The following is a 26,073-nucleotide window of genomic DNA, read 5'->3' on the forward strand; positions in this document are numbered from 1 at the left end:
AAGACACACGGCACCATAGAGCTTTCTAGGCTTTCTTTCTCTCACAGAGACACTGAGGGGATGGGGGCCCGGGGCTCTACCTGCCAACCTTTCAGTCAGTGGCTAAGAGCTTAACCATTTGCACCATCAAGGCTCCTTGCTGGCACATACTTACCAAATGACTGAAAGAGAGTACTGACCATCTTTTAAAAATACCTTTTCAGAAAACAAAAAACCAAAAGCTCTGAATAATTAAAGGCATTTATAAGGAAAAGAAAATGACACAGTCAGGGAAAAGTCCCTTTCGACCTTACCCCAGACATCGGATTTGATCGAGAAGGTATTGTAGGCAAGACTCTCTGGTGCTGTCCACTTGATAGGAAACTTGGCTCCAGCATGTGCAGTATAGGTGTCTCCAGTCATCAACCGACTTAAGCCAAAGTCAGCCACTTTCACCACATGGTTTTCTCCCACTAAGCAGTTACGAGCTGCAAGATCTCTGTGGAGGAGAGGAGGAAGACTATTATGATTCCACTCAGATGGTGAAGAAAATGCTCCTGAATGCTATATTCTGGGTTCTTCTTGCTAAAGGCAGAGTTGACCAGTAAGTGCTGACAGATACAATAGTATTTTATGATATCTACTAACATGGTAGCAAGTCACCAAGTGTAATTATCAAGAGGCAGCTTTGTGATGTCAGAATAAAGCAGGCTGGTTTGTATACGTACATTCTGGGTTCAGGTATATTTGTCTATATAAGAATACACTGGGTTAGGTTTCAGAGGTGAGCCAGAGATGCTTTTCTACCAGGCCTGCAAGAGCTTCAACTACGACAAAAGCCATTTTTAAACGAAAGACACTAGATGGAACAAAAGGATCTCGGATCTAGGGCTAGACAAATGAAAAGAACAGCCCTCTGTTATAAAAATAGCAAAGCTCCCGCATTAACACCTTAATTGGAGTACAGTCGGCTCACAGGCTGAAAATGACATTATAATGGGTCCTGTGAGAGACGTGCTAGACAATTACTCTCTGGAGTCATCTGAAACGTTCTCCACATTCTTCCCTTTATTTGTTAAGCAAAGTGGCTACATTGTTAGTCAGAGGCAACAGTCAGGCTTACACACCTGTGGATGAAATTCTTCTTTTCTAAGTACTCCATTGCAGAAGAGATCTGAGTGGCCATGTAGAGCAGTACAACTGCAGTCACCTCTTCTCGGTTGCATTCTCGGAGATAATCAAGCAAGTTCCCGTATGGCATGTACTCCGTCACGATGTAAAACGGTGGCTCCAAAGTACACACACCTGCCAGCCAAGAGTGCAGCATAGTTTATTAGCATTTATCCACATTCTCTGAACAGTGTGGTCAAGGGTAATGTGATACCATTTTAAATCCAGTTCAGGGGTGACCTTTGATATTATATTCTCAGAAAATATTAGAGCAAAAATGAAGAAGTCAATATTGGTATCTGACAACGCACAGGCCTTTTGAGGATTTGTCTGTTTGAACAAAGGCAGAGTTATTTGCGTCAGAGTCTTAAAGGGCTAAGAAGACTGAAATTTCTACAGTTCTGTATGTCTGTAATTGCTCTCCTTCACACATGCAGTGTTTATCTAAAAATAACAGCAATGGTGCAGATGCCAAGGGCTGGAAGCCCCATCTGTCATAATGCTTAGTAAAAATATTTTTGTTTCCCTAGTCAAGGATTACACTGACACGTAGTAAATTCCTTGTATAAAGTCACTAAGAACCACCAAAACCATTTTTAAAAACTATTTCCTCTGGGATAGTTTGAACTTGAACACCCAGAGAAACTGGCTTGACTTCATAAAGTCAAAGGCTCCTTTGCAGGGTTTTGAACCAGTCTGAGCTGGATTGACTGTGGCAGATGCAGCGACATTTCTTAAATTGGGGGGCAGTGAAACTATAACTAGAATGGGTAAACTGTAGGTGACTCTGGATAAGTGTAGCAAGTCTTTTCAGGAGCCTGAAACATGAGATTAGATTACTAGAGGGACTAACGGAAAGGGACACACATTCAGGATAATGTGGCAGGCTGTCACCTGTGAGAGGCACCACTGCTTCCAACTCTGCTAGTCAGGAGACGTGTTTGCTATGCAAGGTGCACACAACCCTTGTTTTCTAAGAGGAAGATCAAGTTTCTGGCAGAACAATGATCAGCAATTTTTCCTGTTCCAGTTACTGTTCCTGTTTATCTACATTTTGCAAATTCAGGCCCATTCTGGTTTCATTTTAGGCCTTGACTAAACTGGAAAAACCAGTTGGAAGACCTGTTTCTTTGTGGCCTGTACAGGTAAGAAGCCAATGTATGAAAGCACAGCACATCTAATCAGTGAAAAGGCAAATTGCTGGGGTTAGTTACAACTGTCCATTCATTGTAATGACCCTGTATTCAATGCCTCTTTACTCTGTAAAAATATGGTTCTAAAAAAATATATATATACATATATATATGCATACATATGTGTGTATGTGTATATATATATATATCGTTCTAAATCCTAACAATTTTTGGTGTGAGGTGCCATTTTAGATGCTTCTGACCTATAGAAGTTGATGCAAAGGGGACAGTGTTAAATCCTGAAATCAATCCAGGCCACTGTTTTATTGAAGTGTATCCACTGTTGAAATTCTATCATGGTAATTCAACATAAGGATTTTATAATCATCAGAGGCTGGGGATCAGGGGGAAATAATGTTAAACAAATCTATAGTTGAGGCAAATCTCCTTACCTAATAGTTGTACGAGATTAGGATGCTTGATTTCCTTCATTACTGCAGCTTCTTTCAGGAACTCCTCCACCTCCATAGTATCTTCCTGAAAGGGGGGTGAGGGGAGGGCAAGGAAGCAAAAGAAAAAAGGGGACTCAATCATTTGAGTCCACTCACCATCCTGAAACTTCAGCTATCAAATAAAAGGGACTATCTTTTGACGACTTTAGTATATTACTTCTATAAAACTTATCATAACCTAGTGTGCTCTTTAGGAGTCTAAGAAGATAATTCATGAAATAAAAAATGTCCTTGAATTTATCCAATATTAGAACTGAAGTAGCAATTACCAGGGTGAACAAAATCTAGTATTCATAGATGGGGGACTAGTATGGATCACTTAGTTCCCTGATCATTCTCTTCTCCAGATATCTCAACCTGCACATATGTTTATCTATCTGATTAGACCCTAAACTCCTTAACAAGGAATGTGTGTTTGTATGGCTTAGTAGAGGTTTCACATTCAATGTACGCTTGATAAATAAATGCGTGCTAAGCAGGACTGAAAAGAAGTCCTTACAAGTGATATTCTAGAGTTACTGAGGCTCTGGAAGAATCTTTAGAGAATGAAACAACAGACATGCTCTAAATTTGATACCATGATACTTAAGAGATAAGGCAGCATTAGAAAAATTATTTCTGTGACTATTAAGAACAAGGAGAATTCGTCCAATTGCAGGGAAATGAGAAGAAAAGTAAGCCCTGGTGACACCTTTGGGTAAGGGTTGGACTGCTAACTACCAAGGTTGGCAGTTCAAACCCACTAACTGTTCTGTAGAAGAAAAGATGAGGCTATATACCCCCATGAAGATTTACAGCCTCGGTAACCAATAAAGAGTCTCTATGGGTTGAACCTGAATTGATAGCAATATGGTTGGGTGCAAGAAGGCAAGAAATTGAAGGAGAGAACAAGAAAGGGAGAGCCCCTGATTCACCAACAAAGCAAGAAGAATTCTGACCAGCAGCGGCCATTCTAAAGAAGCAGAAGAGTTTACTATATTTTGCTACTATTAAATGACTTCATATAGAACACACATAGGAAACTACCTAGTTAAGAGGTTATATGATTTGCAAAACCGGGTAATAATGTTTGCATTACTTGTATAAAAATGCAGTATCTTGCTTTTACAACTTAGAATTTACTTCTAACCTAACAAGAAGGTCTGTCTCAACAACTCCCTGAAACAAAGCTTGCCCCATGTGGGTTTCCCTGTGTTGCAGGGCACAGCCTGCCTCTGCATTGACTGTCAGCAGTGGCACCAGGATTAAGCATCACAATTTGCTGATGTGCTTGGCACCAGTGGGTGGGGAGTATTCCAAAGTTAAAGAAGGGTACGCTGACATTTCCAAGTGATTCAGCATAAAGAAGACGGTGCCTGAAAACTAATTCTCAGCAACCCACCTTCAATGTTTTCACAGCAACCGTAAGGCTGTATTTCTTCCAGACGCCGACATAAACCTCTCCATACTGGCCACCCCCAAGTTTGTGCTTCATGGTAATATCTGTTCGTTCCATTTCCCATTTGTCATGGATAGGGGACACACCGTAGACTGTAGGCTTATTACACTTGGGTGCTGGATAGTGTAATGTTGTCACCAGCCCATCAGCCACCGTGGAGTGATGGTGAACAAGCTCTGCCAAAGTGCTGAAGCGGCTTTCGGCAGTCACATAAACCTGGTGAGAAAGGAGGACCAAGCGGAACAACTGGAAAAGGTGGAATTGAAAACAAACACACATCAACCTAAAGATGTGAAAGTAGGAAACTATCTTACTGAGAAAATCCACGTCTTGGGCTGAAGGAGAATCTTGAGTTTGATTCTCCTTCCCATTGTAAACTCAGAGGAGGTCAAATGGTGCCCCCAGGCCATTTGTACATAATCTGAAGCAAACCCTTGATTGACGCTAGAGAGGACAGGTATCTATCCATTGCAACTTATGTACAAATTTGACTTTAGGAATGGAAATCATTCAAAATCCAGGGACTGTCTATATTCACCAGATTGTACACCATCAAACCAAAAACCAAACCCACTGCCATCAAGCCAATTCCAACTCACAGTGACCCTATAGGGCAGAGTAGCAATGTCCCACAGGATTTACATAATCTTTATGGAAGCAGACTGCCATATCTTTCTCCCAGAGAACACCTGGTGGGTTTGAACTACCAACCTTTCAGTTAGCAGCTGAGGACGTAAACCATGTGCAACCATGGCTCCCTGTGCAACATTATCACTATCTGATTCCAGGACATCTTCATCACCCCCCACAAAAGAAACCTTATACTACATAGCAGTCCTTCCCTATTCTTACTCTCCATTCCCTGGCACAACAAACACTTTTCACTCAGCTTTACATATCAGGTTCATCTACGGCATGGATAAGTAAATTTTTTGTTAAAAGCCAAAGAGTAAATATTTTAGGCTTGTGGGCCATAGGGTCTTAGTTTCAACTACTCAACTCTGCTGTTGTAATAAAAAAGCAGCCATAAACAATACAAAAATAAATGGATGAAGCTATGTTCCCATTACATTTTATTTACAAACGCAAGTACTTGGCAGGCCAGAGTTCAGCCTGTTAGTCTTGTATGTAGCAGTTATGATATTCAATTTTAGGGATATATCACAATTTATTAATCCATTCTACAGTTAAGACATATGCATGAAAACCACATGGCCCAAGAGTTAGGAGACAAAGACTACTGAGGAAAAACTAAACATTATTATTCTAGCAGTCACTCCTTACCCTCTGACATTCAATGAGATAAAACACAAGCTTGTACACACACAGATATATATAAGGGAACTTTTAACCTCATTACGTCTACCATAATTGATTTTACAATGGTTTCTGTCTGATAGCAAGGCTATTCACATCCCTTGACTATGGTCAGAGGGAATTCACTGGAGGCTTAATCTATGTATGGACCCTGCAAATGGATTTTGGGATTCCACGGTCATCCAGACCCACCTGCAAACCAGGTGTTCAAAATTTAAGCTCTGATACCATTCCCTCCTGTGGATTTGGATTTTATTATTTACAATCTTTGGGATCAAACAGACTGAGTGTTTCCTTCATGTAGACTTAGTTGATGCCTCACTTAAGATGGTTGTTTGTTTCAAGATAAGACTTTAAGACCTCAGAAACTATTCTTTTTGATAGCTGGGAACCATCTGGTTCCTTCACCACACTTTGCTACAGCACAGCACCTACAATATATCTTCAGTGATCTCTTCATGAGGTCAAGTATAGAGTAGGGCCATGTCATAAGAACCAAGTGATCTTAGATTGGGGCTAGAATTAAGTGAAAGGCCCAAATCCATTCATTTATCTATGGTATATCTGTATATCTATATATATCTCCAGTTCACTTTTTAGATATTTTAAGATAGAGAATATTATAACTTATTGCTGTGGGGCATAAGGTAATTGCACTGATAGTGCCATTAATTTAGCCAATGAAACAGAATTTAAAACACTGTCGAGAAAAGGAAATTATGTATGTTTAGAGAAGCCTAAATTCTTATTTTGTGAACTTTTGAGAGATTGTTATAATTTTCAAAGCTACACGGTTAATTTAGAAATTCTACACAATATATTGGATATATATGTGTATATCTGCATCATGATGATGATTAAAACAGTTAACCTATAGTATTTATTTCCTTCAATTTAAATCTAACTCTAGTTACTCTGAGTACTGTTTCCACAGATTACCCAGTCCACATCAGCAGGCATTAACTCCTAAGTCTTACCTTGCCATCTGGGGTGGTATTGATCCTGTAGTGATACACACGACCCTCATACCTGAGCGAGATGGAGAGCTGCCCTGGGCTGCTCTCACTTTCTCGCACCAGGAAGCTGCCATTGATGAGACTGCTCAGTAGATACTCTGCCGCACTGCGTGACACAGGTCCGTGGTACCAGGAGTGCTTTTCCAGACTGTTCACTGGGGTGATGTAGTTGCTTGGCACCCAACCCTGTCCATTCTTGGATCGAACTTCACTCCACTCACCATTCTGGTTGTAACCAAGCACTCGTAGCTTTTCACCTAGTCATGAGGTCATCACAGAATGAAGAGATGGTAAGACTTTATTTGAAATAGAAGCAGTCTACTGTCAAACTTAAAACTTGTTAAAAAATGAACCGAGTACTTTTATACAGAATTTATTTTTAATGATGAAAACAAGCTTGGCTGATATCGATTGATCGCTTCAGTTTGTCGAAACCACAGAGGCAGTCAGAAACTGCTTTCTGGCATTTACTGTATCTGTTTAGGCCCCTTAACAAGAGGAAACATTCATGCGTGGTAGTAAGATGGATACACAGACAGAGGTTACTTAAATGGCTGGAAAATGACACACTACTCACCCTTCAATAGAAAAATAAAACTCGTCCTCAACAAAGTTCACCAAGGAATTGTGTTACATGTGGTTCAATGCTAATGACAATCAAGGATTAGGGAGAAGGCACATGATAAAAAAGTTATTTCTAAATTTCACTTGGTACCAATGAAACAAAAACAGATAAACAAAAACAACCCCCAAAACAACCCCAAAAATCACAGGCCAGGGAGCTTTAAGCAGTTATTTTTAAGGGTTGTGGTACAGGCAAAGATGACTTATAAACCACAATCTTTTCCAGGAGGCAAGTTTTGAAATAGTTATACTTTCCCAATTTCCCTCCAATTCCCCCATGAGGAATGAATCACTCTTATCCATTCCTCTAAAATTAGTGTGTGGAAAAGGAAGCTCACTCTGAGAATGGAACTTAAGGCCCAAGTTACTCAGATTATCTTGCTTTTAACGTCAATACCCTTGACTTCTACTGCAGTTGTGAACATCAAGTTTTGGACTCCTCAACATACATGCATCTTTGCCCTAACCCTTGCAGCACAGATTCTGAGTTCTGGCAAAACAGTATTAACTTAATCAAAAGGATCCTTCCAGTGGCTTAGGCCTCTCTCTATCAGAAATGAAAGCCTTCCTTTCTCAGTGTCAGAGAGCAGAAGAAAGCCAAATTAGTGGAAAACACATGGCCCAAGAGTTAGGAGCAAAGGCTAATGAGGAAAAACTAAACATTATTACTCTAGCAGTCACTTAATTTTTTCCAAATCATTACTTTTCATTACTACTTACCATCTGACATCCAATGAAAAAAACACAAGCTTGTACACACACAAAGACATATATAAGGGAACTTCAGAGAGTTTATAGAAAGGGGAATAAAAGATAACTCAATATTCCCACAAATTTTTTAAGCTTCCCCATCTCAATATGTCTAAATACAAATATGCATAAATCCACACATATACATAGGAGCACATGGGACTGGGTGTCCACAAGTACACAAACACTCCCCAACCATATTTACAGGAAAAATATGAAAGAATCTTAACAGTGCTATTGGGAAAGTTGATGAAATTAATGTTGCTCGGAAGCTTCTATCAGTCCAGAAGAAAGAGAAGTAAAGATTAAGTCCTATTTTATTTTGCTTCCTTACAAAAAACTGGTCATGACAGACCATCACAATTTAAGATACAAACATCCTCAGTTTTTTTGTTTTCTTCTCTTCTTGACAGTTATGAGGAGGAATTATCTTCTCACCACCAGTGAGTTGGTCCCCACTCATAGTGACCCTGTAGGACAGGGTATAACTTCCCCCTCTAAGTTTCCAAGACTGTAACTTTTTATGCGAGTAGAAAGCCATGTCTTTCTTCCATTGAGTGGTTGGCAGTTTTGAACCCACCAGTAGCCCAACAAGTAACCTCTATGGAAGTTCTTAGCGACATGGAAATTGGAAGAGGTTTGACTAGTAGATATGGTCCTATCAACAAACTTGGGGAAAACTTTTTACTTTTTTTTTAAAGATACTTTTTACTTTTTTTTAATTTTAAGAAAATACCTTAAAGGACTGAATACTGCCTTTTATTTTAAAAATATATTTACTATCTTTTAAAATAATAAAAGAGTTTTACCATTAAATAATTTTATATTGAGAACCTGGCTTAAGAATATGACAGTTGTTGAGGTTTAAAAGAAGCCACTGTTGCCTATGAGATAAAGAGAAGTCCACTCCTTGAACTGCATACTAGTGGTTACTATAATTGGTGGCTATGGAATCAATGTTTCCCCAGTGATTAAGCTCTTCTGGAAATCCTAAGAAGAAAATTATACCTAGAAAAGAATGTCCAGAGTCATTGCTTTACAGATTTCTCCACTGAAGTGTAGTTTATGTAAGCATAACATTCCTTGAGGGGAGGCCTGTCTTCTTAATTTTATGTACATTCAAATTTAATATGTAAAGGCTTCAACAGTTCATTCCCCCTTACCTTGCTTTGGAGCCTTGGAGCTGTGATCAGCAACGTCTACAGTTCGAAACCACCAGCCACTCCAAGGGAGAAAGTTAGGAGGGTTTTCTATTCCCATAAAAAGTTAACAGTCTCATAAACTCAGAGAGGCAGGTCTACCCTGTCCTATACAGTTGCTATGAGTCTGCATTGACTCAATGGCAGTTGAATAAGTTACCTCGTTTTAAATCTTAATAAAAGACATCTGTTTGACAAGTAATCATTTAAGTGACACTTGTATTTAGTTAAAAATTATCCTGAAACATCTTCCCCGATAGGAGACTTTCAAAGGTTCAAAAGAAAAGAAGAAATGTAGGCTAACTAATGCAATTTATGTACACAATGAGAATGTCCCCATCTTCCCCTATTTCTCTCCAAAAAAGCTCCATTATTTTTGGTGCTTTTTCCAACGGTGGGTGATTTTAGTGTTCCCTTTTACCTTTACCACTGAAATAAACTACTAATCTCTGGAAAGTGTGGTACAATAGACATTCTTTCTCATATTCCTTTCACTTACCCATATAAACACAAATGGTAAGTATTTACGCTGTCTAGGCTACTTGAAGCTGGATCACAATAAGACAAGAGACTTGTACCAGAAGGTGAATCACTGCACCTTCTTCATATAGATGGCTTTGTACCAAAAGTGAAAACGCCAGCTGAACTGAACATAATATTGTTCTTCAGTGGTGTATACGGTTTGCCATTCGGATGAAAGCTTTCATTGCATTGCCACTGGTCACAAACAGTTCTCTGAAAAGCAGTCTGCTGCCAACATTTGGAGTAGCACTGGGTCCTGACAATTGACTCAGCCATAGTTCAACCAGAACAGAGATGCACTCAGACTTCCCTGTGTGGTTTTACAGGTCACGCAGAATTCTGAGAATGAGTAGAGTTTATGTATTGCTTGTGTGGTGTCTTTCTAAGGTACTTTATCTCATTTTATTCCTAAGTTCTATAAAGTAGATAAAGTAGTATTTTATCTCAGATACATGCAAAAAAGACAGATGAACCAAAAGTGTTTGGGTCAAAATCCCCTAGTGAATTTTGATTAATGGCAGAATCTAGGACAACAGGCAGACCTTTTATTTCTTGACCACTGATGAAAATTAAAAAATGAGAGGATGTGGCACAAAAGTCTTACCTTTAGTAATGCTGAGTGTGTTATCGCCACTTGCTACAAAATCATAAAGTGCAACAAAGAGATTAGGGTCACTCTCAGTGGCTCCAAGCAAGTTCTCCTTGGAGCTCCATCTGATGGCTTCATTTAGTGCCTGCGATTCAACATCACAACCATAGGGACGGTGTAAGGCTTCTGAAAGATATGATGGGGAAAGGCATTCACAGTAGGTTCCACACACAAGTTCACTGGTGTTCAAGACATATGCAAATTCTTAGCTGCTAGCATTCACAGACCACTCCAGGGTAATAGCACTAGCACGCTCACGGAATGTGAGCCAATGGCAACGTCATCTTACCATTGTTCAAGCTGTAACCTATTGACTTGAGCAGGCCGGCTACAGGTAACAACGCAGGACAACAGAAAGAACATTGAGTGAGCGTCTAGCCCTGGTTGGTGTGTATTCATCAAAACTAGACATTAGTGAATAGCAAACAGTTTTCTTAAAATGAAAAAGAAAAAGAAATTCCATAAAGAAATAACTAATAGCTTTGTAAAACACACAGGATAGTTTGTTGTTAAGATATTTTGTGGTTGAGTATTTAAAGAAGCAAAGGTTTTGTCTTATAAGTTCTGAACCACTTTTTTCTCTTTTTGCTCTCTCCATATAAAGCATATTGAGAGAAGACAGCAAAGATATTTTTTCAGAAACAGGGACATATTATGTCAGGCCAGACACTCCACATACATATAGAAAAAACGACAGACATAATGCTTCTAAAGTAAAATCCTAATATTACCTGCAAAAACAGAGAAATATATGTTTTGGTTTAACATTAGTTATTCTCAGCATCCCTAAATACCCTTGGTTACCACAGGGTGTAATTGCTAATCGCCTTAATGTCAATATTTGTTTTACTCATTTTATTTCCTCCTAAGCAGCGAATTTTTGCTAAAATTTTGCCATAACTTAAAAGGTTCCAGAAAAGGTCACCATTAAGGTGTAGTGGTACCAGGTGTACTGACTTGGAAACCTTTCTTCCACCAGGCTTCTTAATTCCTACATCTGGTCAGAGTCCACAAACAGGAAATCCCTAAATTGTCTTATCTAACGACCACCTGCTGTTCATTGCCCAGGCCCACTATACAAACCACACATCCCTCTCCCAGAAGTGATTTTCTTGATCACTGGGACTGCTCTCTGTGGTTTCTGCCAGGACAAACTATCCAACCACGTATGTGAGGTAGTGATGCTTTTCTCCCCTCCCTCCACTTAGACGTAAGATTGGCTTTATCATATTTACAGGGAAAAAGCCCTTCACGCCTGTGGTTTTGCTTCTCTTCCAATCAATCCCCTCATCTCAATCCCTAGCGGAATGCCTTAGTTTAGATCCCCATCAACTCTCACCTGGACTACTGCCTCCAGTCTTGTCTCCCTCAAATCCATCCTCCACACAGCTGGCAAAGTGATCTATTTAAAACAAAAATTGGACCATGTCACTCTTCTTAAGACTCCTCATCAAGGAAAACCTTAAGTTCCCCAACAAATGAAAACCTCTTTCACGTGGAACCTCAAGGCCTTTCAGGGTCAACCTGTGCCTACTTCTCTAGCTTTGCCTTCCCCACACTTCACCCCTCAAATGAAAAGCTGCTGCCTACATCATACTGCTTCTCCCCTTTTTGTTTCGTTCATAATCCTGTCTACCAGCAATGGGTTCTACTCATAATGCTTAGCTCCAATGAAACCTACCCTAGGAAGCTGCACATGTGCCTCTCTTTGCTCATAAAAGCATTACATTCACACATTAATATTTTTAACCTAATTCTATATTTATAACCTCCTCTATTACTAGTTGTTTAACAAACTTCAGAGAATGCTCCTTATTAGAACTTTTATTCCTCTTACTATCTCATTATATTTGTTCAATAACTTCTGGCTAAATCGAGACCAAAACTAAAACAAATTAATTTCACTGTCAATTCTGACTGATTGTGATCCTATAGGACAGGGTAGAACTGCTCTTTTGGGCTTCTGAGACTAACTTTTTTTCTGTAGTTGAAAGCCTCATCTTTCTCCTGCAGAGCCACGTGGCTGTTTTGAACCGCTGACCCTGCAGTTAGCAGCCCAACTTGTGACCGTCTATGCCACCAGGGCTACTACCATAAATGATCAAGTTACACAAAAATAAGAGCCAGGAAACAAAACAATGCATTTTAATTTTACAAATCACACTAACTCACATCTAAACAGTGGATTCATAGCTACCCACATGATACAGAAATTCCTGTTGTGGTCAAATCTGTAATTCTCCTAACAGTTTAACTTTATCACATTCCTTCCTGTGCTTAAAAGGACTCCTTCTTTTAAATGTCGCAGTTACCTAAAATTTTGTTTCACATAAAAAATATGACTTACCTGATGTTCATTTAAAACAGGTAACCTATTGTTCCTTGTTTTAAAGGAGTTGTAGTGAATGGAACAGCTGTGTTATAATAAATGATAACTACTTCAAGATTACCAAACAGATACAATATTATATGGAACATTCTTTTAACTGGCCACATATACTCTACTTTCTTTCATTCTAATGAAAAATTATGTAGTCTAGCACAATTTCCATTGAGCTACAAAATGCCAACCCTTTATTGAAATATAAGAACTGTCAAAAATACATACAATGACTTTCCATAATACCTACTAATTCTCTACTGAACACCATGCAATACACACTGATAAATGTGACAGTGGTATTTCACAATACAGTGTTTTGCGATTATTACTCTGTTTAACCATGATCAAAAAGGTCATGCACATTTCATTCATAGATAGGTGAAAGTCTTCTTTGTATGGAACTATAAAGGGATCAAAACCTTAAAGGTAATAGTAATATCTTCTTATACCATCAGTGGCCAGTTGGAGATTACATTTGGCAAACACTGAAGCCAATGCTTTAACCCTCATCAGACCAAAAAAAAAGTAAATGCCATTTATTTCTATTTTATTTTGTGAATCCCAGTATGTTAAAATTCAAGGCTAATTAATTGAATGGATTTGTGCTGGGCTTCAGACTACAAAGATTATAAACTACTAATCACACGATTTGAACTCAATGTGTACAACTACTCCCCAGCAGAAGTCCCCATCTCAGTTATAGTATTCTTTCTTTTCAGACCCTTGGGCCAAAAACCTTGGACTCATTTGTTAACTCTTTGCTACCTTTTTCCACACCAAGACATTCAATTGGCACTACTTTCAGAAATCAGGAATCCATTCACTTCTCATTCTCTCCATGACTACCATCCTCATCGCCTCTAACAGAGATTTCACCAGACTCCTAGCTGAGCACGATGTTTCTATTCCTGCTCTGTATTGGCTATTCTCAACATTGAAGTTAGCCTTTCAAGCACCAGTAGGATGGAGCTAGTCCTCTGCTGAAAACTCTTCCGCGACTCCCTACTTGACCCAGAATAAAAGCTGAGCTCTTTACAAGGTCGTCCGAGGCCCCACACAACCTGGGTGCAACTCTATCAAGCCTAAAATCAAGTCAGCTTCTTAAAAACCATATTGTTAGAAAAATGGAAGAAGCAGAATGAGGCCTACAATTCAATTTTAGACATATTTAAAAGGGATCTACACAGCAAACAAGATTGGGTTTCTCAATTATACATAGGAATAAATACAAGAGAGTGATTTTTGAGGTCAGAGCACTAACAGAACGACAACTTGGAAAACAATCCTCTTTATTCCCAATTCCCCTTCAGGGAGGACTAAGGTACACCGGCCTGATACAAGTTACAATATTAGGTCACCTTGTTGCATATGATAGCTGGACAATGAATAAGAAAGAAAGAAGTAGAACTGATGCCTTTGAGCCAGGTGTAGGCAATAAATAATACATGTACCATGGACTGCCAGAGAATGAACAAATTGTTGTCCTAGAAGAAGTACAACCAAAAGGTTCTCTAGAAGGTAGGACAGTGAGACTTCATCTCCCATACTTGACACATGTGATCAAGAGGGGCCAATCCCTAGAGGAGAACATCATCATGCTTGGTAAAAGAGGAAGAAGGCCCTGGATAGGTGGATTGACACCATAGCTACAACAACAGACTCAAACATAACAATTTGTGAGGACGGTGCAGGACTGGGCAGTGTTTCGTTCTGTTGTACATATGAGTCAGAAAGGACGACGAGACGGCACCTGACATCACCACTCTAACTTCCCACCTCTGGTATTATGGCCTTTTTGGTCAAGTCAAAACATCTTATTTCCTTCCTTCCTTCTTTCTTACCACTCTCTATTTTGTTTTCTTAGTATAGAAAGTCAATTTCCTGTACAGTCAGTCTGCAAAGGATATCCACTTAAACACCATTCTTCCTACCAGTACACAAAGGAAAAAAGCCTTCCCACCCTCTCCCCACTACCCTCACACAAATTAAGAATGGAGATATATTAAACAAAGAGTTACTAAATGAGGACAAGAAGTTAAGAAATTACAGAGAAGTCTACAGGAAGGACAATATAAATGTCCCAGTGTTCGCCAGTGCCTGTGGCATTTTGCTCATACGCTTAAGACAGGCGGACAGATCCTGATGATTCATTTGTACCATGCCTGCCTGAATGCAATGTGTAGGCTGGGAACATTTTATTTTTGAACAATGTGCTGTTACTCTTATATATTTGGTACCTTAGATAGCAAGGTATTATTTTTCATTAATTAGCACTAGAAAGATCATAGACTTAAAATGACTCAACATAAGACTCAGATTTTCACTTATGATGTACAGGATCCACAAGCAGAAAGACTTTATAATTAGCAGAAAAAGTGATTTTTTTTATTATTATTATTTAGAAAAAGTGATTTTTCCTATTGATTACACTAAAAAAACCCAAAAGAAAACATACAGAAACAGCCTGTGAGAATTGTCAAGATTAAAAAAGTTAAAATACAGAGCAATAAAAAAACTCAAATTCAAATTCAGAAATATTCCCTATTCTTAGTACTTAATTTTATTTAAAATATTTTCACCAATAAATCATTAACAACTCATCAATTTCATTAAACTTTGTCAGAGATAAATGAATACCTAAAATACCTAAAGTGAATATCTAATAATTTCCAAATTACTTTACAAATAGTTAGCTTGAATCGTTTTATTGGGGGCTCTTACAACATTCCATACATCAATTGTATCAAGCATATTTGTACATATGTTGCCATCATCATTTTCTAAACATTACCTTTTATTTGAGCCCTTGGTATCAAAACTAGTAATTTTTTGCCGCCCCAAACTAGTAATTTCTAACGTATCTTTTGAGAAGTATATAAGGTAGCTGGATAAACTATTCAATTCTAAAAATAGCTTAAATTCTTTGTATTAAGGCACATGTATCTAAATACTATAAAATATTACATATTTTACATCTATTCTTTCATTCTGTAAGTATTTACTAGGATCTTATTATGAAATACCAGAAGAAAATGAAGATACCAGTAGCTGAGATGAGTTTTTTGAAATCTCCATCCCCACAGGATGATGATGATTATCTATCACCCTCCCCTCCACACTTTCAACTCTGAACCATACCTGTCAGGTCGGGTAAAGCTGACTCTGAGGTCTCACGGTACTGGCAGCAAAGCGGTACGTCCTGATCTCTGCCATAACAATTAGATGGAAGCAGAACTGTCCCAAGGAGCATACTTCTGCCCAGAAGCACAAAAGTTGGACTGTTCTGTGTAAAGAGGAAGTCTCAGAATTCCTCTCTCTGACAAGCACCACCAAATGGATGTGACATTTACTCATGCACTCCAGTGGCTAGCAGTAACCAACAGAAGGAGAAGCATTCTCCACTGGTGAAGTTAGTGGGAGTGGTCTAAAGGAGAGTGCCTAGTGCCCAACAGAAGACTGAGTCAGAAAAGAGGTACTTCAAGATCTCCAGGAATATTTTCATAAATAATAAGTTAAAAAAAACCCAACACCACCCACACATGAGTCACAAATCGTTTGATAATAACGAATGTAAGAATCAGGGCATCTACTGGGCTTTCATTCCTAAGTAGATGATGCACTGAGACTGTAATAATGATGTTTCCTTGGAGAAACCAGTTTACAATTAAACAGCAAATACACTTTTAAAAGAGGAAACGCCTAATAAGACTCATATCTTTACGTCACTTGCATTCGTTCAAGAAACCACAAACCCAAAGTCAGAGAAATAATTACGTTCTGATTCATAAGCGCTGAAGCCAAGGCACGAATGCCTGCATTAATATTTTTGGCTAAAAACACAATAAGGTCACACACATGGCATGATAGCATTGAATACTTTTTATGTTAAAAATTTTAGAGCGGAAGTCTGATCTTTAATAATACATAGAGCAAAATAAAGTCTAAGAACCTAATAATGGGATTACGTTGTAAACCCTACAAATGACTGTATTAATGATATAATCAACAAAAATGGATTTGTAGCTATGTAGTGAAAAATGTTTGCATCCATAAACATTGATTAAACAACTACTATGTACCAGACAAGAGGGCTCTGCACTGGGCTGCAACCAGAAAAGTGGTGATTTCAAAGCACCAGCTGCTCTGAAGGGGAAAGCTGTCTACCCCCATGAAGACAGCCTCAGAAATGCTAGGGAGCAGAAGGCCCACACTGTCCTACAGGGTCTCTTTGCATTGGAATCTACTCAACTGCAGTGGGTTTGTTTTGCTGTGTATAACAAACACTATTCTGGGTCAGAGAAGACAACAGGGTAAATAAAATTCCAGGACAGCAGGATTGAAACAGTCCTCAATAAAACCAAACAGAAAATTTTATAATGGAACTAGATTCTATAGAGAATTTCTCTGATGTAGGTAATAATTATGGTCTTTAAGAAGAAAGCTTACACTTTCAGTGAAGTTAACCTTTAAAAAGCTAGTACTGTCAACCTTATGGAAAAAGCAAGAGTTAAATGACTAACCGTTACTTAAACTATCAACTGACTCATTATTCACAAATGCCATGTTTTTCTTTTCTCTGGTTTAGAAAAACCTCCACAATCCATATTCTAGGTATATCTATATTCTGCATAATATGATTTACTACTTATTAACAAATCTTCTATGTAAATTACCTATAATTAATAGTCACATTTTAAATTGCTGCTATGTTGCAACCAAGAGCTTCACCGGCTCTGTGTAGTCCTGGGCTTCCCTGACAGCACCACCTACTGGAATAAGGAAGAAGCTCACAAATTCTAAGCGTTGGAAAGATGTACCTTCTACTCTTCCCATACACAATTCTCAGCCTCACCTAGTGTGGGTTATTTCACGGATCCAAGGTTGTTTTGATATTCAAAAGTCTATCAGTGTTTGCCACCCTATTAACAAAAAATCATATTGGAATATCAATCTATGCAGAAAAAGATTTGACACAATTCAACATCCATTCAACTAATCTTATTTCACCTATACTGTAGTCTCACCTGCTTCCTCCACTCCTAAATCTTTTCCAAGCAAATCCCAGACACTTGCAAGTATGTGTTTCTAAAACACAGCCATCCCTTCCCCGTAAAAATTTCAAACCCTTTGTTGGACTCCTAAGACCCATTGCTCAACTCATAATGACCCTATCTATACAGGGTTACTAAGACTGCAATAGTTGTGGGGGCACACAGCCTCATATTTCTCCTGTGGAACAGGAGTTTGTGGGTTTGAACCACTGGGGCCCTTTAGTTAGTAGTCCAGTGCTTACCTGTCAGTGCCATGAGTGTTCCCTGTTAGACTTACAGTGACCCTATAAGGCAGAGAAGAACTTCTCGTAAAGGATTGCTAAGGCTATGGATCTTTACTGAAACAGATTTTCTCCTGCAAAACAGTTGACGAGTTCAAACCACTGACATTTGGGTTAGCAGCCAAGCACCTTAATTATTATGCCACTAAGGCTCCTTATCTCAATATAAGGATATTGTCAATTACTTTGGGCAGAAGAGATGGGCCTTTATTGCCTGTTCTTAACCCATCTTACCCTGATACGGGTATGTGCAAACTAGAAAAGACACAGACTGAAAAAGAATTTTTACCATGGAGCAGTCACTGACTCGCAGCAACCTCATCCAAGAATGTCAGAGAGAACTGTGCTCCCCAGGGTTTTCCAGGGCTAGTTTTTGTTTTTGTAATTTGGAAATTGATTGCCAGGCCTTCTTTTGAGATGTGTCTGGGTGGATTTGAATCACCGATTTTTTTTTAGTTAGCAGCCAAATGACTCCTCCTTGCCCTAGACATAGAAGTATCAATTCACCTAAGAAGATCTATTATTTTTAGTATCAACTGATATTTTTAAAGAACATAATCTGGGCACTCGGGGTACTCACTGATTGTAATTTGATATTTTTTATCTACATCTTTTCAATCAACAAAACTAAGACATTTTAAGATAAAACACATCATAGGTTCATATAATGGAAATGATTTCCAATTCATATCAAAGTACAGAGTTCTTCCTTACCTCTTCTACCTTATATCTTCTCAAGGACACAGGTAGGGCATAATGTCATATGAGGGTCTTTAGTAAGTTGATGGAAAATATGTATTATGAAAAGAAAAAACTCTATAGATTAAAAAAATTGTAACCGAATAAACTTGTACTAACTGAATAGAATCTAGTGTGAGGCACTAAGAATGGTTAAGACATAGGTTTATAAAGAGCCCCTAAGAGCAATATGAATTCTACTGAAATTGAAGGAAGAACAAACATCAAATTTATGGTGAAGCTTAGGTGGAAGAATGGTGAAATTATTGAAACTTTACAAAAAGTTTATGAAGACAATGCCCAAAGAAATGAGTATACACAGAGATAACTTGTTTTAAAAGGAGCTAGACAGTGTTGAAGGTAAACCCTCAGTGGCTGGCCACTCACATCAATTTGTAAGGAAACAATCTTGTTCATTCCCTAGCTGAAATGAAACGAAGATGAATAGCAGAAACAACGGGCAACATCAAGGACATCTCGATTCAGTTTATAATTCTGACTGAAAAATTAAAGCAGAGCAAATGTTCGGTTTCATGGGTACTAATTTTGTTCAGATCAGAATCAGTCAAGAGCAGAGCTTTCAATGGAAAAAACTAGTAGTATCAAGAGCCTGAAGCATTTCTTAGAAGAAATGTAATAGGAGATGAAACATGGTTTTACCGATATGATCCTGAAGAAAATGCACAATCAAAGCAATGGCTACCAAGCAGTGGAAGTGATCTAGTCAAAGCAAAAACGGACCAGTCAAGAGCAAGGGTAACGACAATTGTTTGGGGTGGGGTGGAGGTGATACTATTCAGACATCTTGCTTGTTGACTTTTAGGAAGGTCAAAGAACACTAACATCCGCTCACCATGAGAGCGTGCTTTGAGAAAACTAGCCAGTGCTTTGGCTGAAAACTGCCTAAGGAAGCTTCCCCAGAGGGGTCTTCCTCATCATGACAAGATTTCCTGCTTATTCCTTCCACCAAAGAAGCGCAGTTTTTGATAGGAAATCAGGCACTCACCTTATAGTACTGATTTTGCGCCTTCCTATTTTTATTTCCTAATCTTAAAAATTCTTTAGAGAGCGTTCATTTTTCTTCAGTTGATAATATAAAAAAGACTGCATTGACATGGTCAAATTCCCAGGACCCAGTCTTTTTTGATGGATGGACTAAATAGTTGGTAGTATCCCTAATATTGTCTTGACTTTGATGAAGCTTAGGAGTGTACACTGACTTTTTTCCCCTTTTAATTCCACTTTTAAAATTGCCCTTGAATCAACTTCTTATTTTCTTTATTCTACATTATACATAAAACATTCTCAGAATAAAATAGCAAGCTTATAACAACCAAAAATTGATTACTGAAAAATTTTAATTCCTTTTCCCATTTCTTTTGGTGACTGGGCAGCACTTCTCAGACTTTTTTGCTCACGACCCCTTTATCCTAATAAAAAGTAGTGAAGTCTCCAAATAATTTTTTATTTATATTGATTATGACCAGTATTATCTACTATATTTGAAGTTAAAATTAAGAAGTTTAATAATATTTATCAATTTTTAAATTACAGTTAAGTCCGTTATGTCAAATGAATAATTAAAAATAAAAGTTCATTAAACTAAAATAGTATCATTTTCATATTATGTAAATCTGTAACATATGACATAATACAAGGTATTTGGCTTCTCATTATATATCCAATCTTCTGTGAAGCTTCTTTGAAGTACATGAAAATCTTACTGTGTACAGATATACAGGTGTAATGGGGATATTTTATTAACCTTTGAGATTATTGTGGACATTCTCCTTTGATACAATTGTAAAACTCAACAAGTGGTAGTTTATTAAGAGTTAGTTGTAAGGTAGATTATAAAATCCTATCAATAAAATTTTCATTCTCTATTACATTAAAGTGCATTGGTCTCTTATCTTTGAATGTATCTTTTTACGCATGTTTCTTTTTTAACACCATACATTAATCATCTGGGAAATATTGGTTCATTAAATGTTGACATAATCGTACACTATTGATACATCATATCTATTACTACCACTAACAATCTCATCAGAAGTTTTAATTATTGGAAAGCTGTCCAGTTCACAGTAGTGACTCCTAATTTTCTTCAATTCAAATTTTTGCTTCGAATTCTACTATGATCAACAAATACTGTTAATTTTCTTCTTTGAAAGTTGTAGGCTCATTTAATTTATTTTGAGAAAATGTCTGCCAAAATCTTAATTCTGGATACTCTGTTATTCAGTCTTTCAAGTAAAAAGTGTTTCCATGAGAGGAGCAAACAGCAGCTCACAACTCAAGGCAATCATCCCACTTTAATATGCTTGATTTTTGTCTTCTGATTTTATAACAAAAATTCTGAAAAAGACATATACCCAAAAACTAAGGCTTTAAAAAACCTTTGAGAGTTTACTTGAGAATGTTTTATGTATAATGTAGAATAAAGTTTACTTTTTTTCTTGAGAGTTTACATTTCAAACCATAATTTTTTATTCAAAAACTTAAGCAACTTATCAAATCTCCCCAATAGTTTACCCTATTTCTTTTCCCTTCCCCCTCCCTCTTCTCCCTCATATGGGGGAGTCAAGACTTCAAAAAATTAATGTTTTTTACTGCTTCATCAATAAAAATTTTAAGTAAAACTAGTATTACTTTTTTACCTGAAGAGGCATGATGACATCCAAGAACATCTTGGAGCCACTGCTTTGATTTCAATTGAGATGCAGAGAGTTGCTGTACAACTGTCAACACAATGAAAACATCTCGGAGTAGGGGCTTTTGGATCACACTCAAACTTTGAGAACCACTGTGATAAACACCACTGATGTACATGTAAGTGCATTTGCTGCATTTCAATGTTTACGGTTTCCTTTATTAATTTTACCTTTATTAATTATATAGATATCTATATATCCAAATTTAAAACCATAGAATAAGGTATACTCTCTCCTTCCCTGAGAGATATCCCTTTAAAAATGTTTTTATTTTCTAGAAATAGAAATATACCATCCAGCAATCTCACACTTAGGTATTTATCTCAGAATAATAAGAGCTGTGACATAAATAGACATTTGTACACCTGTTCATCAAAGCATTATTCTAAATAGCAAAAAGACTGAAACACCTATATATTCTTCAAATGATAAATGGATAAACAAATTGTGATATATATAAGAGGCTTCAGAACGTCTGTGGGTCAGCTATCAATCGAAATGGTGTCTGGGGTCTCAAAGGCTTATATTCAAACAAGCAGTCATCTAAGCAAGGAGTTAACTAAGTCCACGTGGAAGAAGCACACCAGCTTGTGTGATCCAAAGATAACAGTTACAAAATTTGAATATGGTGAGAAAAAAGCATCAGAGCAAAAATTATGAACACCCAATTTGTGGAGGGTTAAGGGGGAAGCTGGGAGCCCAAAACCTAAGTGCCAAGTACAGTATGTAGTCAGTGAACCACTGGCAGATCCGCTTTAGCCACAGGCAAGAACCTCGAACTGCCTAACTATCAGAGCACTGTAATCTTGATTATGCTGGATCAAATTTGATACTTGGCCAGTTGACCACCCAATAGATGTGACCTGAATCTGTTCTGGGTGCAATTATCTCTAATATCATGACAGAAATTTCTTCCTTGGCTTTTTGAATGTCGTTGGGGGTGGGTGGGTGGTGGTGGTGTCTTTTCCTTCTTATGCATTATTTGTATTTTTGTCTGTATACTATTATGTTTTTAACCTTACCACTATAGTGCAATTTTGTTTGTTATTGTTTTCTGTTAGGTCCCTCAGCTGTGCAGCACAGGAGGAATGGATACATAATGATAATAACTGATACAGGGGGATACAGGGAATTCAGGGCTTCGGTGGAGGTGGGTCATAGGGAGGGGAAGGGGAGCAGTAGAATGGATTATGATTGCATAACTCATCTTAAAGCAATTTAAATAAGGGGGGATGCTCTAAAATTGAAGTGGGGGGGATTGTACAATTTTCCTTGATATGATTGAATGATTAAACTATTGAATTATATTATATGTAAAATACATGCCAATAAAACTGTTGGGGGGGGGGTTGTGGAAACATTCCGTTATCTTTTCATTCCATTTGCACGAACTTTTAAAAGCCCTTCACACAGAGAATATTATGTTCACAACGCTAGAGCACAGTGATGGGATCTATGAAATATCTCACAACATGGATGAACCTGAAGCACATGCTGTGCGGAGTAAAAGAACTCAATCACAAAGGACAAATATTGTACAAGGCCACTATTATAAAAGGCCAAAAACAGACTATATATAGAAAGAAATATTTTTTGATGATTACCAGGATGGAAGGAAGAATCATGAACTAGGTAATACAAAACCAAAGACCCAATGTTATAGTACTGATTCTAACTAAGCAGATAAAGCAAAACATACTCCTCAAAACAGTCAATTGTATTGGGCCAAATGGATAATATTTGCCCCCAAACAAAGCGCAGGAGGCAGGAAAGAAGGGTGAATGGGAACAGTGAAGCCAGGAGAAAATGGAAAGAATGCTAATATACTGATGAGATGTTGAAATCAATGCCACAAAACAAAGTTCACAGACGCTGTTGAGTGGGGAAAACAATGTACTCTGTCAACTTTTATCCCCTAACCACCCTCCTCAACCACCCAAACTTACTGATCTGACAGAGACTGGAGGTGCCCTGAGACGACAGTCTTGTCAAAACAAAGAAGCCAGAGTAGAAATGGGGAGAGCACTGGCACACTGCACAGACTGCAATCCATATCACAAAATAATCTGTGTATTACTGAATGGAAAACAACCTAGCTGTGTAAACTTGCACCTACAACACAAAATGCTGGTGGTGGTGGCGGCGGCGGGGGTGCTTTATTCCTGGTCTTAATATGAGGACTTCTATTAAGATTATCTCCCTTTTTCTTAAGCAGACCATTTTACCCTCTTAGTAATTTTAACTTTCTCATTTCACATACGTCTGAAAGATCATGCTAATAAGTGGTAGCTTCATAAAGTTCATGGAAAAATGGAATTAAGAAATAATGGAATTTTTCCATGAACTTTTTATGTATTGTCCTACTTAGTGTTTGCTATTTTACCTTTCTATAGAGTTTCTAACTCTCTTGCAATGGCTACATAGACACTCACAGACAAAATTCCTGATTAAAGAATTTATGAAGGAAGTTAACAAGTTTTAATGCCAGTGACCAATGCTCAGTGACTAACGTTTACCAGGGCGTGTTATAAAGTTTAAGGTCTGCTAGTAAATGCCCAAAGGGGCTTACTATTCTGCTGTAAACCTCACCAGAAAAATTCACCTCAAGCTTTGGTAGGCCACCAAGCCCAGCTCCTTGAATTAGGTGCCCAGAGGCCTCCCACTCCAGTAAACCTCAGCCAAAGGCACTCAGCTCCACTTCAGTAAACAAGTCCAACCCTCCCAATGAACTGTCCTGAGGCACTCTGTTCCCCATGCCAGTCTCCCGCACAAAAGCACTCGGCTTTCTTTGTTCCAGGGTTTGGGAAACCATGACTCTATTTCATGCTCTGGCTCCTGGTTCTGCTGCTGCTCCTCTTAGATGGTATATTTGTCATGGCTCCATGGGGTTCACTTCACAGGGCTCTCAGGTACATAGAACCCACTCTACTCCTGGCTCTTGCCGGTAATGAGATTTTACATAGCAGGATGGGAATCCTGTTTGAAATTACGGGTGAATCCTATCAGTATCTTCCTCCACCATTTACCAGACCCACGCACAGAAAGGTCATTGGAATCAGAGACTTTTGCTGGAAAAGCCACATTAAATAACTCACTGCTGCTGCATTTTTGAAGTCTCCTCAGATACAGTCCTATCCTTTTGTACAGCTGCAGACCTATTCATGTTAACCCCCAAACTCTTCAAATAAAGAACTTAGAATCTGTAGTTCAGATTTTTTAATTCATTATGATTGTTTGGAAAATGTGTTCTATTTCTGTGTTCAACTCCCATTTGTTATGACATCTCTATTTAAGACATAAGCTGAAAGACGTACACACACAAAAATCAATATATACTTTTGTTAAAGCAGGCAGATCACCTTGAGATGCATTGCACAGGATATCCTAATTAAGACACTAACACAAAAAATCCCCAGTAGCTCAACATTTCTCATAGAAGCTAAATTTAGAAGAAAGGTACATTTCTATTTATAATTCTTGAGCAAAAAAGAGGAAAAGTTAGAAAAATGACAAGGCATTTAGATGCACCCTATATTAAAAACACTGTTTGGCTGCAGTCACACAGTTCAAAAGAAAAAAGCCCACAGAATGCCTACAATACAAATTAGGTAATGTTTAGAAAATGGCAAATAAAATTATTAAGCATAGAGAAAGAAGAAACACAATAGAGCTCTATATGGGGCAGTACCTAAATTAGAAAATTAGAAAAAGGGTACTATAAAACAAAATATAAAGATTAATATTTTATAAATCTATGTTGTTTTCCATGACTACTTAAATATTTTAAATAGAAAAATATATAAACTAATCATAAAAATATATAAGCACCTAAGCTTAGACTCAACAAATTATCAGAAATGTTTCCATCTTTAAAAATGTTTGTTTTAAGTGGCCATCTAGTTGAGGAGCAACTAAGCCCACATGGAAGAAGCACACCAGCCTGTGTGATCATGAGGTGTCGATTTGGTCAGGCATCAAAGCCTCAGAACAAAAAATTCTATCAATGTGAATGAGGGAGAGAGTGGAATGGAGACTCAAAGCCCATCTGTAGACAACTGGACATCCCCTTACAGAAGGGTCACAAGGAAGGATGAGTCAACCAGGGCACAGTATAGCACCAATGAAACATACAACTTTCCTATAGTTCTTTAATACTCTGCTCCCCACCCCCACTATCATGACCCAAATTCTACCTTACAAACCAAAGCATGTACACTGGTACAGATCAGAGCTGAAAACACAGGGAATCCAGGACAGATAAACCCCTCAGGACCAATAATGAGAGCAGCGATACTAGGAGGGGAAGGGGAAGGTGGAGGGAGAAAGGGGAACCGATCACAATGATGGACATATAACCACCGCCACCCATCCAGGGGAAACGGACAACAGAAAAGTGGGTGAAGGGAGACAGCGGATTATGTAAGACATAAAAATAATAATAATTTATAATTTATCAAGGGTTCATGAGGGAGAGAGGATGAAGAAGGGAAAAAAATGAGGAACTGATACCAAGGGCTCAAGTAGAAAGAAAATGAGGATGCCAACATATGTACAAAAGTGCTTGACACAATGGATGGATGTATGGATTGAGCTGTAA

At 38.1% G+C, this 26,073-nt stretch overlaps 1 protein-coding gene across 7 annotated transcripts in view; it reads right to left on the bottom strand.

The window, feature by feature from the left end:
• ABL2 (ABL proto-oncogene 2, non-receptor tyrosine kinase) overlaps nt 1-26,073 on the bottom strand; it is a 131,794-nt gene that overhangs the window by 15,984 nt on the left and 89,737 nt on the right. For 4 of the 7 annotated variants that reach the window (XM_004706705.2, XM_004706702.2, XM_045297913.1 and 1 more), the window contains exons 2-8: nt 11,649-11,711; nt 10,265-10,435; nt 6,527-6,822; nt 4,176-4,448; nt 2,735-2,819; nt 1,107-1,284; nt 294-478 (exon numbers count right to left, since the gene is read on the bottom strand). In XM_004706705.2, coding sequence (XP_004706762.1) covers nt 294-478; nt 1,107-1,284; nt 2,735-2,819; nt 4,176-4,448; nt 6,527-6,822; nt 10,265-10,435; nt 11,649-11,711 — 1,251 coding nt within the window. The remainder of the gene's footprint in view (nt 1-293; nt 479-1,106; nt 1,285-2,734; nt 2,820-4,175; nt 4,449-6,526; nt 6,823-10,264; nt 10,436-11,648; nt 11,712-26,073) is intronic. The other 3 variants (XM_004706706.2, XM_004706704.2, XM_045297912.1) reach the window with 1 other exon arrangement.

This window comes from Echinops telfairi, unplaced genomic scaffold (assembly GCF_000313985.2).
Source record: "Echinops telfairi isolate 266 unplaced genomic scaffold, ASM31398v2 ScPeMD7_7424;HRSCAF=8462, whole genome shotgun sequence".
Lineage (NCBI taxonomy): Eukaryota > Metazoa > Chordata > Mammalia > Afrosoricida > Tenrecidae > Echinops > Echinops telfairi.